This window comes from Lichtheimia ornata, assembly GCF_029851405.1.
Source record: "Lichtheimia ornata isolate CBS 291.66 chromosome Unknown scaffold00041, whole genome shotgun sequence".
Lineage (NCBI taxonomy): Eukaryota > Fungi > Mucoromycota > Mucoromycetes > Mucorales > Lichtheimiaceae > Lichtheimia > Lichtheimia ornata.
This window is the reverse complement of record NW_026695361.1, coordinates 240,689-259,015: the sequence shown is the minus strand read 5'-3', so window position 1 is coordinate 259,015 and position 18,327 is coordinate 240,689. Positions and strand designations below refer to the sequence as shown.

Genomic DNA, 18,327 nt, shown 5'->3' with positions numbered 1-18,327 from the left:
AAATGCTGTAGTCTAAATTTCTCTTGCATACACACACTCTCGTCTAAATGACTGGTATCGCATATACTCAGGTTACAAACGAAAACTTTGAAAGCGTCTACAAGGATATTGTAGACAAGATCGCAACGGCAAAGTATGTTGCCATGGACATTGAGTTTACTGGGCAATGTCAAACGATCCATAAGCATATGGATCAACGTTACGTCGAACTTGCTAACGTGGTAAAAAAGAGCGCCATGGTATCGTTTGGCGTATCTATCATGGCTCCAAATGGCACTCTTGAGAACTATGATGTTTTGCTTGTCAATCAAACCGTGCACCAGGTGGATCCATCCAATCTGCTCTTTCTCGCCCACCATGGATTTGACTTTAACCGCCAACTACGCTATGGCCTTGGTTACCGACCTGGGGTATTCAATGTGTTGAATCGACCCAAGGAGATCAAGATCAAAAGGGGTGTCCGCGAGCTTTGGGTGGATATTCATCGACAACTACGCGCTCATCACGTGCCACTCGTCGTACACAATGGATTTATCGATATGATGTACCTGTATCACTCTTTTATCACTACGTTGCCTGCCCAATTTCAACATTTTGTTGCGGATCTAGTCGACGCATTCCCTGGTGGCATCTACGATACCAAGTATATAGCTCGAAAGATTCTCGATGAGGAAGTGAGTTTTCTCGCATATCTTTATTATCAATACATGCGTCGAGACAACAAGCGTAAGCGTGAGGGAGATGATGATGATCAGCAACAGGCAACCAAAAAGCTACGTGATGACCCATCGTATATGCCTCCTCCCATCTGCGATGATTATGCTGTAAGTGATTTGTAGAAGAAGGAAAAAGAAGTTGTATTGAGTAGTATGTTAGGCACGTGGGTATTGTGAAGGTGGATACAAGTGCGTTTTTTCGCATGATCTAAACCGAATCCTTGAACGCGATGAAAACCTCCGTAACAGCAAGTCTAAATCGAATCCACAAAGTCTTGTTACACCCGTCCCAGTAACCAACGCACACAACGCATACTTTGATGCGTATATGACGGCCTATATTTTCAATCACATGACAACCATGATGGGAAAGGAGGCGATGGAACAACAAATCGGCAAGCTTTATTTGATGCGTCTTGATTTTCCGTTACGTCTTATCAAAAGCCAATTTGCGAATACCACTGAAGAATGGAACACCATGAAAAAGCACATCGACGAGAGCAAGCAATAAATTTATTCGTATACCCAAATCTGCTACACAGGACCAGTGCCTCCAGGAATCAACTATTCCGCATACGTTATATTAATGGATCATCTACCTCTATTGCCTTTGTTTCTCCTTACCGTGCAAATATTGTTTCCATTCAATAAAATCTGATCCAACTTGTTTGTCTTGTATCCTTGAGGCGTGTTTTCGCTGTTGATCATGTCAATCATCCGTAACAGCTATCGTACTCGCCATATACACTTACTATTCTGTTACATCCTCCAACACCATATCTATTCATTGCGTAACGACGTTATTTCACAAGTTGCTGGATATGCTGACGCGGCTCTGGATCTCTGACTTACTGACATAATCGTCAAAACCAAGCAATTTGCCGGTGAATTCCTTTTCAGTTTTCATAACCACCCAGATCTGCGATCCGATGCATTTGTCAATAAGCTCTATGAGAAGCAAATGTAAGCGATTGAGTTGTCATAGCGTGGCAATGGCCTATAACAATACCTAAAGGTAATAGCTGGGACATGGGGTAATAGTGGGTGGAAGAAGTACAGCGGCAGCACCAAATTAGAATCCAGTGACTCGATATGTGCGCTGGCGTGCATGGATCGCGTTAGAGCCCTTACACACAATGTGATATTTCTCTCCACAACCCTCCCTTATCTGTATATACGTGTTTGTGTTTAAGCGTATAATTGAAAAAAGACGTCGACAGACTTCAAAGTATATCAATAGAGGATAACGTACAGTTGGGGTAAAAGGGAGTAAAGAGGGAGAAAAGGGTGATTTGTTAAAGGGAAAAAGAGGGAACAAGATCAATAAAGAGAGATTGATTGGAAATCGATTGATTCTAGTACTGGATGGGTCAATTGGCAGATGATAAAAGAGAAATAAAGAGAGGGAGAGAAAGAGGTGTAGAGGAAATTGGAATAAGAGGAATGATAGGACGGCATTTTAGAGAACCAAACACTTGAGCTTTTTCTTGTGCTTATCCTTGCCGGGTATCTGGTTGTTGATTTGTCTAACAAGGTCGTAAAAGACTTCGTTTACGTTGGTGCAGAAACGAGCAGAGGTTTCATAAAATGGTTTTCCGCCCCATTGACGCGACAGCATCATGGCTTGTTCTCGTGAGACCATACGTTCATCTTCCAAATCACACTTGTTGCCAACTAATACCATAGGTACCTATGCACATGTTCCAGATATTAATGTATCAAAAAGGTGTTTTGACATGTATATTTCCCTTACATTGTCCGATTCCTTGACGCGCAAAATCTGTTCTCGCAACTCATGGAGGTCATTCAGTGTCACCATACTCGTGATAGAAAAGACGAGGAGGAATCCCTGGCCATTCTTCATATACAAGTCTCGCATAGCTGTAAACTGCTCAGTACCAGCAGTATCGAGGATTTCAAGCATGCATTGATTGCCGTCCACTTCGACCTGCTTTCGATACGAATCTTCGATCGTTGGATCATACTTCTCGACGAATATCGACTGCACAAACTGAACGGTCTATAATAAAGAATATCAATCAATACAACTTTCAGGGATAATCATGTGCTCTATTCAGTAACCTACCAACGCTGATTTACCAACACCACCGGATCCAAGCACGACAAGCTTAAATTCTCTCATCGATGGCTAATTAGCTATAGGGTCATAAACAACGTCTCGTCAACATGATGTCTCGCGCGTTATGGCAATTGCAAAATATGCTTGGAGCTTACAATGAGGGAACGAGCCCAAAGAAAGGGAAAAAAGTTATAAAAAGAGAGATAAAAAGAGAGAGAGGGGCAAAAACTAGAGTGGGCCTCTCGCTCGCGCTGCTATAGCCCAGCCCAGGAGTTACTACATTTGCTCTTACTTCTCCTGGTAACGACATCCAATGAGAATTGGTGCTACAACAGCCGATGATCCAAGCTGGACGAGAAGAGGGCAACCTCTGCATGATTAATTATGACTTTACAACTTATCACCCTTCTTTTACTACAATTGAAAAATGCTGCTATACCTGATCCAATGATTAAGTTGGCGTTTACTTATGATAAACAACTTGACAACAATGATAACAATGATGATGCTATACGTGCTTTATGTCGGCTGCATGCTGTACAATCATCAAGGTAGTCTACATACATGCCATAGCCTAGTGCTATCAAACACCTTCCATTTGTCGCTCTAGCTCATCCATTTCAGCTTTGGCATCTTTGTATCTGTTTTTCATTTCTTCATGTTCCGCTTCCTTGGCTTCAATGGTTTGCTCCAACGTTTCCATCCTTTTCTCTAACAGTTCAGCACGGTCCTTCGCTTCTTGGCACCTACCCATATGCGCATACATCAATATTTTATACCACTCACACCCCTTCAAATAAAGATGACATACTTTTCGGTCATTTGTTGATGCTGACTCTGCTTTTTGTCCAGTTGCTCCTGCAGCGACTTCACCCTTAAAGCCAATGACTTTTGTTCATGACCTTTACGGATATCTTCCGTCTCGAGTTGCTTAGCTCTCGCAGCGGCTTCTTCAGCTTGTGTATTGGCAGTCTCAATCTCTGCTCGCATTTGTGCGATTCTCTTAAACGAAGAAGCTTACGTTGAGTTCAACATGTCGTTTTATTCATCATGTTTATTACCTCTTTGAATCGTTCCATGAAATAGATTGACAACAGCTGCGACTGGTAAAAAAAATAGAAGTGAAAAAAAGAGGTGATGCATGGAGCTGATACAAGTAGAAAATAAGGGACGCAATTCTGCACTGATGACAGCTTTGTTTGGAAAGAAAGAATGAAAAAATGTCTCCCACGCACAAACAAGCATTGCTCAAACATGGACAAGATTTGATCAATAATGGTTAGATTGAATAAGCCTACGTACATGGACCCAGTAACGTTACGTGACTCATTCAACAAGTCAAATTTACACGCATACTGTAAAGCAGCCTCTGCTGTTTCTTGCATGAATCGATTGTCTCAGCTGGGTTTTTTGTGTACAACTGGTAAGACATATGGAACATACTCTTCGTACCATCTCTTGCGAGCGTGGGACTGTATGCTCGCAAAGAAACTCTACACATAACAAAAAGCACTTTGTGTTGTCTCGATCTCCTCCCGTAAAACTAACTACTACTACTAAAGAGCTTTAATGATTCGAATATGGTACAATTGATGCATCTCTGCATGTGCATGGCAACGACGAGGAGAAGGATGTTGTTGTGATCCACACTGGAGGAGTTGTTTTCGCATGGCAGGCGGAGATTATACAGCCATAGCTATGTGAATTTCCTCTGCCGGGCTACTGCAAGTCGCGATCCACATGTAGCTTATCTTTTTTCTTTCTTTCTTTCTCCTTCCATGGCCTCTTTGCAAGAACAGCAAGATATGACCGAGTTACAATCTGCTGTGGATTCTACGGCATATTCTCCTATTCAACCAGCCACAAAAGATACCACGAATACCCATGACGACGACCCTAATGACGCTACCAACACTGATCACGACCATGACGCTGAGGAATCGAAGATCCCGCTTGACATTGTACGACTCACTTTATTGATGGTTTCTGGGAAGAGACATACGTATGATTTTCCCCCAAGCACAAGTATTCTTGACGTGAAGAAGCATGTTATGGAAGGATGGCCGCAAGGTAAGGGATGTGCTTGAATGTATCCATGCAATCAACCTTAAAAAGGAAAGTTAGAATGGGGAAGCAATACGATCAAGTCGTTACAGCACATTGAATTACTCTATCTCGGAAAGTTCCTTACCAACAGCAGTACCCTTGAATGTAAAAAAGAGACATGGCTCATTGGGAATGCTCGTTCTTATTAACCTTTTCATGCAACAGCTAATCGATTACATGGCGGCGATTCATTCACAGTGCATTTACTGATACGGGAGCATCAATCCAAATCACTCGAAGGTGAGAATGAAGAATGTAATACACAAAGGTTGTTTATTCAATATGGATGAAAAAGTAGATGCAAAGAACACAGAGTCAAGAACTCGGTGCAAATGTTGTATTATACTATGATGATCATCTCCTCCTCCTCTTATATCTTGTTCAAGTTACTGCATATCAACTACTACTGCTACTATCATATCCACCATGACCGCGTGATGTTTGTGCTCTGTTTAATGATTGCAACCAACGACAGCAGCTGATTTATCTTGGACTACTACGATGTTCCAGTTCATGGAGTTGCTCAACTTGCTCTGGTGTGCCTTCATTTTCGATTTTGCGCACAAGATGAGGATAACAATCCCAACATGGTTCTTCCTTTTCTTGTTTGGGTGTTGGAATCTTGATTGCTTGCTTCTTCCCACATTGGCAATTCCTCTGGTGTGGCTCCTTGTTGTCTGGATTTGATTTGGGAGAGTTCATTGTTTCTCGATAAAGCATCGGATGCGTAAAAGCATCTTGGGTATTATTGTTGTTGTTTTCGTTCATTGAGGAGGAAAGAAAAAGAAAGTGTCTGCATTTGTCTCATGCGTGTGTGATAAAAAAATCTCCAAAACATGCCCAGGTTTTGTGATGGTCTCAGCTGATAATGTAGGGGTGCTGAGGTGACCATGCCATTCGCCAATCAAATTGGTTGCATTGTTCTGTAGAGAAAAAAAGAAATTGAATACCACGCCATGGGCCGCTCCGATGTCAGGAGATATAAAAGTAAGCGGTGTTCTTTTGATACAAAGTATATAGCATCTGCCGATGGGATAGCAGTTTAGGCTTTCCAAATCACACAATAGATAAAGGCATTTGTTATAGTTGATCGCACGTGATATTATTACTACTTTTTCAGTGCAAGAGAATAGAAGAATAGTGAAATAAGCTAAAAGTTTGCCTTGATGAGATCAAGCACGGCCTTGGCCTTGGCAGCATAACTGGGATTATACATCATGTTAATCAATCCTTGTAAGAAGGTGAAGCTCTTGGTCAAGCTATCGATAGGATAATCGAGGATGGGGGGAATAGGCGTCTTGACAAATGGAATACGATCAATGGTGACAGCCTTGGGAACACAGAGGCCACGAAGACCTTCAACACCAGCCTAGATAAAATCATGTGAGCAATTAACGAACCCTTGCCCAAAGTATCAGTCCACTTACAAAGCGACCATAGCCAGAAATGCCAACACCGCCGAATGGGAGACTTTGGCACAAGTAATTGACTGCAAAGTCGTTGACATTGGTCATGCCAACCTTAAGCTGCAAGCACATGCGTTCGGCCAAGGACTTGTCAGCTGAGAACACGGATGAACCGAGGCCATAAGGACAAGCATTGGCCACACGTACAGCATCCTCAGGGCCAGTATGTTTCATAATCACCATGATAGGAGCAAATGCTTCTTCGTTGGCAATATCCATGTCGGGTGTCACATCCACAAGGAGAGTAGGTTCAAAGTATTGGCCATGGGGGTGCTTAGGATGATGATAACGTTTGCCACCTTTCAAAAGACGTGCACCACGAGAAACGGCTTCTTGAACAAGTCCTTCCAATTTTACAAACTATGGCAAAATAGACATTTGTATATCAGTGCTACTGAGGTTTTATGATATTCCCAATGCTATATTACCTGATTGCCCATGGTCTGTGCACCACAATCCACTCCATTGCCATCTGCCAATACCGATCCTTGACGAAGTTTGGCAATACGTTGGTCCATTTCCTCAACCACCTTGTCATAGATCTCGGCAGCCACGATGATACGCTCAATACCAATGCAGTTTTGACCACAATTTTGAAAGACGCCACGCATCAAAACAGGAATGGCTTGGTTGAGATCAGCATCCTTTAACAAGATAGCGGCATCCTTGCCACCCAATTCCAAAAGACAAGGGACGAGATGATCACAGGCATTGCGTTGCACCAATTTACCGACACCAGGAGAACCAATAAAAGTGACATGATTGACGCCGCATCGTACCACTTCCTCACCCACATCAGCAAAACCAGTAAGCATTTGGACAAGCTCAGGATCATGACCATGGGCCTCGAGACATTTTTGAATGATCTTGTGATAGTATTGCGTAGACCAAGCGACATATTCAGAAGCCTTAACAATGATACCATTGCCAGACATCAAAGCAGAAATAACAGGACCCAATGCATTGTGGAAGCTATCATCAACATGTATAAGGCCGTTGGACCCATTTCGTTTTCCTCCCTCTCCCTCTCTTTTTTTTCCACTTACGGATAATTCCAGCTCACCAAAGCAGCAACAACACCCATAGGCTGATAAACAATCTTTGCATGCTTGTACATCATCATAAGGCCTGGATCACGGTAGTCGGGAGCAAGTACGGATTCACCATTATCGATTGTCCAACGTAATTTGGCGCAAGTGGTAATCACTTCACCAAGAGAGGCATCCACCACTATCATGATGATGATGACCTTAGGTTAATCTCGCGTTCCAAATATGGATATGAATAATGAAAAAAGACACTTGCTTGTTTTGCCAGTATCCCGGCATCCAACACGACAAATCGCTTCTTGATTCTCGAGCACGAAGTCCAACAGACTATTCAACACTGCACGACGTTCCTCAAATGTAGTCTTGGCCCACTTCTTTTGTGCGTTCTGTGCCTTTGCATAAGCTTCACGGACATGTTCAACACTTGGTGACGGGATATTGCCGAGATGATAACCAGTAGCCGGGTCATAACACACAATGTCATTCGAGCCAGTATCCTACAGGGGTGAGGTGACATGAGTATACACACGTACCAAATGCATAAATGAACAAGATGCTTACGCGAATGGAAGGATTCTCAAGCACAGGTCCCTTCCAAGAAGGATCGGCCTCTATCATTTCAAGTGAGTTGTTGAGGGGTCATGGTCATCCAAACGCGAGGGGTACTTTTTTTTTGGGTCTTACCATTAGGAACAGGTACTTTAAAGTGTTTGCTCTTTGGTTGGGATAGCCATGATAAGAACAGCCAGCTTGCGAGAGCACCCACAGCCACCGTGGCCCACTGGGTAGTGGTAACTTGTCCCAAGTCCATATCGACTGAGTGAGTGAATGAGTGTGAGAGAGGAGCGAGTAATGCCAGGCCTAATAACATGCCTCAAATCAACTAGCGCTTGCACTCCGAAAGAACGATGGTGCTGCTATCTGATTGATGGTTGACATCCCATCCGAATGATGGTGTACTTAAAGCCAAATCTCTGCCATTCTTTTCATGCAAAAGTCTAATAAAACAATGCCCTTGGTTGTGCTCTCATCTACTTTTGTAATAATGAGCTGTGTTTGACTGGTGACGAAGGGTTCATTTACACGAGGTGATAGCGTTTTTTATTCTATGATACAATGATCTGATTGACTCTTCTCTACCATTACACAAGCGAGTCATCATTATCCAACATGATAGCACCAGCGACAATTGTTATATAACTAACGACCAAGTAGCTAGAGACCCGTAGTCTTCTCTTGGCTCGGCAATCGCATTTTCCCGTCTCCGCCAATCTCTGCTAGCTTCTTTCTTCTCTCTCTCGCTTTTGTTCATCAAACTGTCCGATGGGTCAAACACTTTCAGAACCGATAACCACCAAAGAAACCACGGAAGGTGGCGATGCACGAGTCCATTATGGTGCTTCTTGCATGCAAGGCTGGAGAATCAGTGAGTACCCTTTATACGGAAACTAGGAAACGCGACTCCACGTATGCCCATGAGATACTAATGCGTTCCCCCCCATCCTAGACATGGAGGACGCTCATACCACTATTCCCGAGTACAAGAATACAGGTGCTAGTTTCTTCGCTGTTTTTGATGGTCATGGTGGTATGTATTATTATCTATCTACGTATACACATCATGCTAAACGATGGATGTTAGGTCCCAATGTGGCAAAATACAGTGGCAAGCACCTACACGATCTTGTGTTTGAATCAAAATACTACAAGGAAGGCGATATCAAAGAAGCATTACGAAGCAGTTTCCTTGGTATTGACGAGAAACTACGTCAAGGTAAAGAGCATTCTCTCGCTGGTATGCATGAAACACTTTACTCATCTACTTTACAAAAGACCCCGAATTCCAGCATGAAGCATCCGGATGTACAGCAGTGGCTGGTTTACTCAGCAAGGACAACATTCTTTATGTGGTATGTACAAAAAGACATGATCTTATCTCCTTGGGTGGGTGTTGTGTACTGGAAACACGCCATGGCTGAAAAAGGAAAGAGTAATGCAGGCGATTCTCGAGCAATCATTTGTACCCGTGGACGTGCTATCGCTCTTTCTCAAGATCACAAACCTGGCAATGAAAAAGAAACGGCTCGAATTGAAAAGGCAGGTGGCCATGTTGAATTTGGTCGTGTAAATGGTAAGTTAAATCACACAAGAGAGTCAAGGCTTGGTTTATTCATCTTCTGTCCTTTAAGGTAATCTTGCATTGTCACGTGCATTGGGCGATTTCGAATTCAAGGCAAACAAGAATCTTCCTGCTGAAGAGCAGGCCGTGAGTGGTATGGGAGTTTTTTGTGTATGTCTTGGAAAAATGGAAATGTTCTAACAAAGATTTCTATATAGCTGAACCCGACGTGCTTGAACATCAATTGAATCCCAACGATGAATTTATGGTGATTGCATGCGATGGTATCTGGGATTGTATGACCAACCAACAGGTCGCCGACTTCGTCCGTGCAAAGATCAGAGACAAGGTGCCATTGAAAGAAATCTGTGAGGATATCATGGATGAATGTCTCGCCGAACAAAGCGATTTTGGAGGAGTTGGTTGCGACAACATGTCAGTTATTGTGGTTGCTTTCTTGCAAGGAAAATCTCTCGATGCATGGTACGACAATGTTGCAGCAAATGTCCCTGATTCGTTGAAGGCTCCACCAAAGAAGGTCATCAAAGCAAGCGCTGCTGCTGCTTCATCGCCAGCTGGTGAATCCGTACCATTGAATGCTATCGCAGCTGCCGCAGCAGAAATCAAACAACAGGAAGGTGACCATCGACAACAATAGGCGATTTTCCCCTCAACAGATATCTCAAGAAATTGCTGATGTGTGATAGAAAGAGAGTCAATTATATATACACATGTGTCAGGCCCCCACCCTCATTGTTCAAATAGCTTGTTTCTCTCCCTCCCCCTCCTCTTGCCATTTCAACGTACTTGTGATGATATATAGAATATAGTCAATATGGTTTGTTCTCTGTATATGTGGATGATGGAATTATTATGTATTGCAGCTTGCCTCTTGTCATTGGATACGTGATGTACAGATACCCTAACTTCAACCATACAAATTTGGACATGCTGTGTCCCAAACACCAAAGCGTTTGCATTTTTTATATGTAGCATTGTCACACTCCATCACCATTTGTATCATACTGTGTATAGATCGCTTGTTAATATTGATAATATAATTGTACACGTGGCTCTATTCTTTGCAGTCTGTAACATCAGTCATTATGGGCCAGTGCTCTCGCTCTATGACCATATTATCGTGGTGCGGCGATTGTTTTTTAGGTAGTACAGGCATTGCTGGTGGTTGAATGCTTCCAAAAGAGGCTACTGATTGTTCATCGTCGTCGCTCGAATGAGCTGTTGATGTTGGCAGTGGTGGTAATGCCTTGCTTTTCTCCTCACAAGGGGGTTTGCCAGGATCTGTGAGCTCAGGTAAGTCTGAAGTTGCATCCATTGTTGCCGCACGCTGTCTCTGGTGCATCGGCTCTTTCGGTGTCATATCGCCATTCTTGTTTTGAAAAGTAGCTTCGATAGAACGCTCATGAGTAAATGCTTCGGGGGTTGCATATGAGTCATGCAAGGTCTGCGAACCAAGTAAAGTTGATGATTTGAGCCTATCCTTTGGAGGTGGGGTGGTGAAAGATGTATCGTCAATGTTACTCGATAACGGCTTTTTGAGCGTTTGAGTGTCTTCCTTGGACATAGGCTGCACGTCATTATAAGGGATTGAGTCGCCTGCTGACTTGGATGATATTGGATCAATGCCGTAAAGCATCTCGGCATCTCGCCTGTTCTTGGTAGACGGCTTATCGGTTACATCCATTTGAATCCCTGAGAGCATCTCTAGTTCATGTTGCACATCTAATTCCAGTGGCTCAAAGGAGTCACTAGGTACTTCACCTTGAGCATCACTCTCATATAAAGCTGTCCCCTCCTGTTGCACACCATGAAGGTTGCCTGTGTTGAGCCAATTTTTGAGGGGGATGTCTTCATTGTTGCTTACACCAACAAGGGGAAACGCTTGCCGCCAATATTCTAGTTCCTCAGATTTTCCCCGTTCTGGCACTGCATCATCATAAAGTTGCATATCAGATTTCACCCCTGGCAGTACGTCGATATTCAGCAAATTCTTGCATACGCTTGGTTCATCATATGATGCCAACCCATGCATCCATTGACTATCATGATTTTCCTTATCTTGGTCGTATTCGTCAGGCATTGTTTCACTAGCATCCTGATAACAAGAAGCAGTATCTACGCCTGTTAGGGATTCCGTGGTGAGCCAATTCTTGAGCATGTGCTCCTGAAGACCAGCTTGTGCTTTCATTTTGTCGGAAGACATCCATTCTTCAAAATTAACAAGAGGCAACTTGCTTTGTGTAGCATCAAAAGCGACATCAGCTGATTCTTGGTCATTGCCGTTTGATTGTAATCCAGAAAGTGACACTTTTTCCAACTCGATGGGACTCTTGTACCTTACGTAATCAGGTTCTTCAACGATGCTTGTATATCCACTATCGCTTTTGCTGAGACCAACGGACAAAGGGAGCGCAAATGTGTTTTCCTTGTCATCATTACTCAAAGTATCATAGGATTTTGGCATCATCCTTTTGTCTTGCTCAAACGTTACGTGATGGTCTTGTTCAGGCTGAACACCAGTGAGTGATCCTACGTACGTATGGATGATTGTGTCTTTCTTGGATGGCATCGTGGAAGGTGTTTGTACAAAATGAGACCCCTTATCGCTATCAATGTCGTGCATTTGCAATCCATGAAGAGCAACGGGCTCTAATTCCATATGCCGCTTAGGCCGTAAATCCTCTGGAACTTGAACTAGCATATTATGTAAAGTACGATGGTCATCTTCCGCATCATGATTTGATTCAAATAGCGACGCATTCGATCCGTTGGAAGCATCGTCATTGTTGTTAGATTCGACTAGCCCAGTAAATATAACTCGATGATCATCATTGTATGTCCCACCTTCATCAGAGTACTTGTCAAATGAAGGACAATGGACAAAGCAGTCATAACCAGTGCCGAACTCGATCCCATTCTCCTTCTCGTCATCGTTGTCAAAGTAGAGGATGTTCAACTCTCCTACCAGAGGAGTTTGCGCAGCGCCCTCGGTAAGCTGCTGTGATAGCATGCTCATCATCAAATTGCTATCAAGCTTGCCATATGTTTCAGGTGCTTGAACAATTGGTATCATTGGTTTTTGGGCTTGCTTATGAGACGACGTTGTTGGCGTAGCACCAAGTTCGTCGGCAGGGTGAATGATTTCTTTATCGCCGCAAGATGGTTGTTGACTAAGTGTCTTGGTCTTGTTGCCAGCGATCCAATGACTATGAGCATTTTTCGATCGAACATTTCGTAGATGAAAGAACAACGTGCCCTGTTGAACAATATGAGCATAGAAGTAAGAGGGTATACATATCTAACATTACATTGTAGATCGCCTGGATGTCATCCTTTGCAAAGGCTCCGTTATTCCCAGCAATACAATATACCATGATCCATTCGAGTATAGCCCGTGACCTGCATGTGCCAATAAACTCATAAGATCAGAAGCCGATCCATCATTAACATTCACTCGTATATCACGACGTACCAAAGTAAAGGGCTGACACCAAAAGATCCTTGTTCACTTGCCATGTGTATTGCTTCTGAAAATGTCATGCGCTTTCCATATGGATCCCATTGAGCATACTTGGTGTAGAGTCGCTCAAAATTTTCAGCATCCAACTCGCCATGTTCGTTATAGATACTTTGTTTATCCCTATGCTGTAATAAGAGAGGGTTAGCTCCAAGGATCTAAGGATGTATAAAAGAGCCACCTTGGAATGCATTACATTGGAAAATCTTGCTAGGTTCCCCACCTGTATCCTGCATAATGGATCAGGTATCCATGAGTCTTGGGTGGCATAGGCAACGCTTGCGCTGAGAAAAGCCCCGAGAACAATGCTAAATACTGGGCCGTATCCAAGATCCATAAACCCTATGTACACAGCAAGGTTTAAGCAATCGCTACTACTGTTGTCGTCCTCTTTTACCTGCAGTGGTATCAATAGGCGTTATATAGCCTTTATCGCCCCTATCCCAGTATCGCACATGTCGCCGAAAAGCCTCATTTAAAGAGTGAATAAATTGATGACAGGCATTTATTTATACTTACCACGTTATCAGATGGATTACGAGATCCATTCTCAATGCTTGCCATAGGTGAATGATCTCGTATAACTTGAGTTAATACATTATTATTGTTCAGCGTATGAATTCAATGAGCTACCTGTGATGCATTGAATCTTCATTATGTAATGAATAAACAAGCAGCAGAGAAAGAGATAAGAAGAACTGCCAGAGGTGGACAGGTCGCGGAAGTTTCTCTTTTGGCGGCTGATGCATGATTTCATTGTTTATTTGTTCTTGGATCATCCCTCTTCGTTATTACGCTGCACATTCTGATCACCACGTTAATTCGTTGGTTTGTTTTCATCCACGAGTTTTTTCTTTCTTTCCGAGTGTCCTATGACACCTTTTGTCACATACAGCAATAGATGTTTGCTTGTTTAAAGGATTCCGCCAGTGCGCTGCATGATTGTTTTCCTGAGAACCAATATCCCGAAGCCCTCTGAAACCAAGAGTATGGCGGGCATTAATTAACTAAGTTAGGCCATTCGATTGCTTTCAACTACCGACGCTCGAAATTACAACCACGATGGCGCTTGATTGCTGATATCAATGATCAAGGGTGGGAAGGAGGTATGTGTTGCCACGAAGAAAGAAACAAAATGCATGTAGCTAGGCAACAACTATCATGCATAAAGCTATCTCAAATCGACTTTAATGATACATTAATCTTGTTAGCCAGAAGTCCACTTGCACAAAGCACAGTCAAGAGGCGATGGTAGCTACGTAACGGTCATCCATCAACAAGAAGATTATGCAATTTTTATATATATATGAAAATGACGACTCTATGTCTAAACATGTATGGTACAAAAATGATGGGATGGATGCAGGTATATAGATTGATGATGATTCTACTTATGAAGGTTGACCATGGGTGGCTCGTAATTGATCAAAGGCGTTCTGATAACTTTCAAGCATATGATCTTCGATGCATGACTTTGTAATAAACATCTCGCTTGAGAGCTGGCAGGAACCAACGTGTGCTGTGAATCGATTCCTTGTCACTCCAGGGATCTTGTCTGATACTTGTCTCGCTTTGGATTTGGCTTTCTTTCCTAATCGACGTCGAAGACTGATGGCTTTCCAAGAAACAATGGTCGATGCTCTTGACGGATACTTGTTCACTCGCATAAATCGACGTTCTCGTACGCGTCGGATATACACAATCTTGCCTGGAATATAGAGCTACAACATCGAATGAGTATACAATGGTAAAATAAAGTGCGTGAACATTACCAAGGGATAAAGCTGATCTGTATTGTTGATGATACGCTCACGTCGTCGATCGAGAATGTTGAAGCATAGCTTTCGTTTTTCGGGATCCGTCATGACCTTGTACCATCCACCCAATGTCTCGTAAGCGCTGATAGTGTCCATAAGCAACTCCTTGAGTTGCATTGCTGTGCCATATGATAATCGGCCAACCACATCATCTTGGACAATGAAGCTATGGATATACTGGTCGTATCGTTCATTCAACTCCCGAGAGCTCAAAGCAACCGGTGCATAGCTGTAGCAGTGCAATTGAAAGGAAGGATTGTTGGAAAGCTTCCGTAATTCCTCCAAATGTTCGGATACCAGCATGGTCAATAAACTTGCAGCACCACCTCCTAACGAGTGCCCAGTGATGATGAAAGATCGCAGCTCCTTTGCGTGATGGTGGATGTATCGAAATATTTGAGGGATAATATTGGTGTAAAACCATTGGGCTGAGGCGAGCATGCCTGCATGAACAAGACCACCTTTGAAAGGTTTGTATTCACACACCAAATCCGTGATCGCATCGTATAAACTCTATTGTTGCAAGTCAGCTCACCGATAACCATCTTTCTTCATCTTTCAAACTCACCCAGGTACCACGAATGCTCAATACAATTGCTTGACGCGTACGATCAATCGCAACGAAATAGCTCGGTTGAAACACTGCACCCTTTCGAAGACCATATTCATATCCAAGTAGATCCTCTGATTGAAGCTGAAGGTAACGAATAATAGCGTACTTGTTGGATCGCCGATGTCTCGCCTCTGTAAATACCACAGTTAGGAAAGTCATCCAAAAAATCATATCAGGGAGCTTACGTCGAATAAATTCTCCATATGATCCTAGATAGAAAAGACCTCGCCATCCCTAGAGATTCTCATTTTAGCCACTGAGACCACACAATGATAATAATAATACTTACATAAGCCATCAGGGCATAGCCAAAATAATGACAACCATCATCAATAATGCGTGGATCTTTTACAGGTGGTCCTGGAGAAGGTCTAAGTAATTATTGCGAGTGAGATTGTGGTCGAAAGGGAGAAACGAATGCTATTCCTTACTTGTGTACAGACTTGTAATATCGTTCGAGAAGAATAATTCCTTTCAGCAATCGGAAGCTCGTGACCTTGAATCCTTGTCCCTATCATTTCATTATATGAGTGAATCACAATGACTTGCACGGCAATGTCATTTACTTACAAAAGCATTCGCAAGCTTAATAATCGATCGTACGAGAGTACGGGTTTGACTACTGACAACAAGGCCCACCAATCGATCAAAGGCTGGATGAGATATGGCAACGTCATCAAATGTGTCCTGCATCCACTGGGAAGCGAAATTCTTGTCGCCGAAATTGACACTATGGATAATGTGTCGTGCACGTCGTGTGGCACCATCCTTGATCCGATCACGTCGTCGTCGCCGTCGTCCTTTTTTCTTTGACATCAACTTTCCAGACTTCCTGTCCAATTGCTCTTCTTCGATATCATCCTCTTCTTTGCTCGGGCGGTTCCAAAAAGCATGATCAGAAGAATCGTTTTGAGAAAATCCATAGCGTTGACCACGATTAGATGACTTTGCCTTAGGTTCAAAACAACGACATATCCGATCTGATAACGCCTGAAGAAATGCAGTGGATTGAAATAATGGCTGATGTCGTTTGCGCATATTCCCATGATTAACGTAGCTGTCAACGGGTGATTGTTGTTGGAGTAAGGTTGCATTCGATCCAGGAACATTCGTACTCATGATGTGGGTAAGTCTGTCACGAAATTCATCATCCACCACTCTTTGGTCTTGTGCCAATTCACCTCGGCCATGCTGAGAAATAGCTGCATTGTTATTGTTGTTGTTGCTGTTATTGTTCCTCGTATCCGCAGCCGATTCTTTCCTTCTGGTGGATCCTCTCCGTGTGGGTGCTACACCTCCTGTAGATGCAATGGTTGATAATGATGCATTGTGTGCTGCTGGTGGATTGTAATCGACATCGGGCCGCGAGTTGACAAGTTGTGCTAGGGGCAAGTGGAAAATACGGCTTTGTTCATCAAGGTCGCTATTGCCGGGATCATCATCTTCAATACGGTTATAGGAAAAGCAGCGTCCTCTGGATGGATTGGGCACCGATACTTCATCAGGACGTTGAAAATGATAACGTATCCGAATTTGTATTGAGCCGATGAGTTTCTTGTGCATAATTCGACCCGATGCCTCGGCCATATGGAGCAAATTGGTGTCTGTGATAGTATCTTTGACGTCCTCAGGCAATGATCGATTCGCATGATATTCATAGAGTGGAAGGAACCTATGAAAAAGTGTTGGTACTTGGTGATGGATATATGGAATAATAGCCTCTTACATGACAAAGACATCATCATGACCTTGCAATTTGGATATCTTGAGCTTAGCCTTAGCGACATGAAGGTTTTTGGCAAACAAGTGCTTCTTTGGCTTGTCATACAAATCAAACTAAAGGTAAAGCTTGTTAATATCCGTTGCCTTTCCCCATGCCTTCCTTGAACATACATCAATGGTGTCGAATAATTGCGCATGATAAGTGACCACGAAAATGAAGCCTTCATTCCAATCGCCTGTCCACTTTGTTGAGCGAGAAGAGTAATACTGAGCAGATCCCATCTTTATCCGCATCAACGGTCGTTTGTACTTGGGTTCAGTGCGAATATTAAGTAGATCAATCTATTTTCCATACAAATGAGTATGCCACTACACCATCCTTCCTATAGGCATGTCTTGTTTACCTGCAATTTGCCTGCCTCCATCACGTGTGAATTGTCAGCACTCTTTTGATATAGCTCCCATTCTCGTTTGAGGCGATGGATATCTGGCATGGACATTGTACGAGAGTGGACCCAGGCTTGATCTCGAGCTGGAGGGTTCTTTGATTCGCTGATAAGGCTGGACGCCGAATGGGCATGGTCATTGGGGTTGTTGGACATGGAGGATTCTTATAATGTCCACGTGGTTGTTGATGGCTGAGGTGGTATTCAAGTAAAATGAATGGGCGGGTTGTCGAGAAGAAGCATGTGAGCAATGCTATCTTTATCCTCTGTTGCCGATGGTCGATTACTGGAGTAAGTGTTGGGTCGTAAAGAAGTGAGAATGTGTTGTGTTTCAACCGAGAAAAAGAAGAAGCGCCTGTTGTCTCGCATTCATTATCCGGATAAAATGCTTTACCAACATCCCGAAATGTGGCACATACGCACACACGCACACACACGCACACACGGACATAGTGTGTCAATATTCTTGATGGTGACAATGTCGTACACCATCAATCATTGTTTCCTTTTTTGCTATTGTGATCACGTGTCCAATCCTTGTCCCTTTATTGCAAGTGGAATAGTAGTTCTACCTGTGTGTTCATGTGATTAAACTATATACTTGTTCGAGAATGATATATAATAGCTGTGGTTAATCCACCTTTCATAATAAACT

The 18,327-nt window shown here is 43.0% G+C and overlaps 10 protein-coding genes across 10 annotated transcripts; 3 read left to right on the top strand and 7 right to left on the bottom strand.

The window, feature by feature from the left end:
• Positions 1–47: 47 nt before the first annotated feature.
• O0I10_008090 (uncharacterized protein) lies at positions 48–1,227 on the top strand (the record flags this gene model as incomplete). The annotated part of the gene is made up of 2 exons (XM_058488097.1): positions 48–824; positions 877–1,227. The coding sequence occupies 2 exons, from the start codon at positions 48–50 to the stop codon at positions 1,225–1,227; spliced, it is 1,128 nt and encodes a 375-aa protein (XP_058341209.1).
• A 23-nt stretch (positions 1,228–1,250) lies between these two features.
• Positions 1,251–1,747, bottom strand: O0I10_008089 (U6 snRNA-associated Sm-like protein LSm5; the record flags this gene model as incomplete). The annotated part of the gene is made up of 5 exons (XM_058488096.1): positions 1,251–1,280; positions 1,341–1,413; positions 1,469–1,496; positions 1,569–1,664; positions 1,726–1,747. The coding sequence occupies 5 exons, from the start codon at positions 1,745–1,747 to the stop codon at positions 1,251–1,253; spliced, it is 249 nt and encodes an 82-aa protein (XP_058341208.1).
• A 428-nt stretch (positions 1,748–2,175) lies between these two features.
• O0I10_008088 (uncharacterized protein) lies at positions 2,176–2,859 on the bottom strand (the record flags this gene model as incomplete). The annotated part of the gene is made up of 3 exons (XM_058488095.1): positions 2,176–2,406; positions 2,470–2,736; positions 2,803–2,859. 3 exons carry the CDS (start codon positions 2,857–2,859, stop codon positions 2,176–2,178), a joined length of 555 nt encoding a protein of 184 aa, XP_058341207.1.
• Positions 2,860–3,379: 520 nt separating this feature from the next.
• O0I10_008087 (uncharacterized protein) lies at positions 3,380–3,875 on the bottom strand (the record flags this gene model as incomplete). The annotated part of the gene is made up of 3 exons (XM_058488094.1): positions 3,380–3,542; positions 3,608–3,798; positions 3,858–3,875. 3 exons carry the CDS (start codon positions 3,873–3,875, stop codon positions 3,380–3,382), a joined length of 372 nt encoding a protein of 123 aa, XP_058341206.1.
• Positions 3,876–4,574: 699 nt separating this feature from the next.
• O0I10_008086 (uncharacterized protein) lies at positions 4,575–5,253 on the top strand (the record flags this gene model as incomplete). Its single annotated transcript, XM_058488093.1, has 4 exons — positions 4,575–4,866; positions 4,912–5,007; positions 5,068–5,142; positions 5,201–5,253. The coding sequence occupies 4 exons, from the start codon at positions 4,575–4,577 to the stop codon at positions 5,251–5,253; spliced, it is 516 nt and encodes a 171-aa protein (XP_058341205.1).
• Positions 5,254–5,385: 132 nt separating this feature from the next.
• O0I10_008085 (uncharacterized protein) lies at positions 5,386–5,670 on the bottom strand (the record flags this gene model as incomplete). The annotated part of the gene is made up of 1 exon (XM_058488092.1): positions 5,386–5,670. One exon carries the CDS (start codon positions 5,668–5,670, stop codon positions 5,386–5,388), a length of 285 nt encoding a protein of 94 aa, XP_058341204.1.
• A 382-nt stretch (positions 5,671–6,052) lies between these two features.
• On the bottom strand, positions 6,053–8,228 carry O0I10_008084 (uncharacterized protein; the record flags this gene model as incomplete). The annotated part of the gene is made up of 7 exons (XM_058488091.1): positions 6,053–6,271; positions 6,330–6,728; positions 6,797–7,340; positions 7,415–7,598; positions 7,674–7,914; positions 7,979–8,028; positions 8,102–8,228. 7 exons carry the CDS (start codon positions 8,226–8,228, stop codon positions 6,053–6,055), a joined length of 1,764 nt encoding a protein of 587 aa, XP_058341203.1.
• A 512-nt stretch (positions 8,229–8,740) lies between these two features.
• Positions 8,741–10,194, top strand: O0I10_008083 (uncharacterized protein; the record flags this gene model as incomplete). The annotated part of the gene is made up of 7 exons (XM_058488090.1): positions 8,741–8,843; positions 8,925–9,005; positions 9,060–9,191; positions 9,251–9,327; positions 9,407–9,548; positions 9,607–9,690; positions 9,755–10,194. 7 exons carry the CDS (start codon positions 8,741–8,743, stop codon positions 10,192–10,194), a joined length of 1,059 nt encoding a protein of 352 aa, XP_058341202.1.
• A 417-nt stretch (positions 10,195–10,611) lies between these two features.
• On the bottom strand, positions 10,612–13,638 carry O0I10_008082 (uncharacterized protein; the record flags this gene model as incomplete). Its single annotated transcript, XM_058488089.1, has 6 exons — positions 10,612–12,813; positions 12,866–12,956; positions 13,030–13,202; positions 13,271–13,416; positions 13,472–13,544; positions 13,594–13,638. 6 exons carry the CDS (start codon positions 13,636–13,638, stop codon positions 10,612–10,614), a joined length of 2,730 nt encoding a protein of 909 aa, XP_058341201.1.
• An 827-nt stretch (positions 13,639–14,465) lies between these two features.
• O0I10_008081 (uncharacterized protein) lies at positions 14,466–17,828 on the bottom strand (the record flags this gene model as incomplete). The annotated part of the gene is made up of 10 exons (XM_058488088.1): positions 14,466–14,795; positions 14,847–15,404; positions 15,460–15,635; positions 15,690–15,738; positions 15,794–15,875; positions 15,936–16,015; positions 16,075–17,176; positions 17,231–17,340; positions 17,398–17,568; positions 17,631–17,828. 10 exons carry the CDS (start codon positions 17,826–17,828, stop codon positions 14,466–14,468), a joined length of 2,856 nt encoding a protein of 951 aa, XP_058341200.1.
• Between the last annotated feature and the right edge of the window lie 499 nt (positions 17,829–18,327).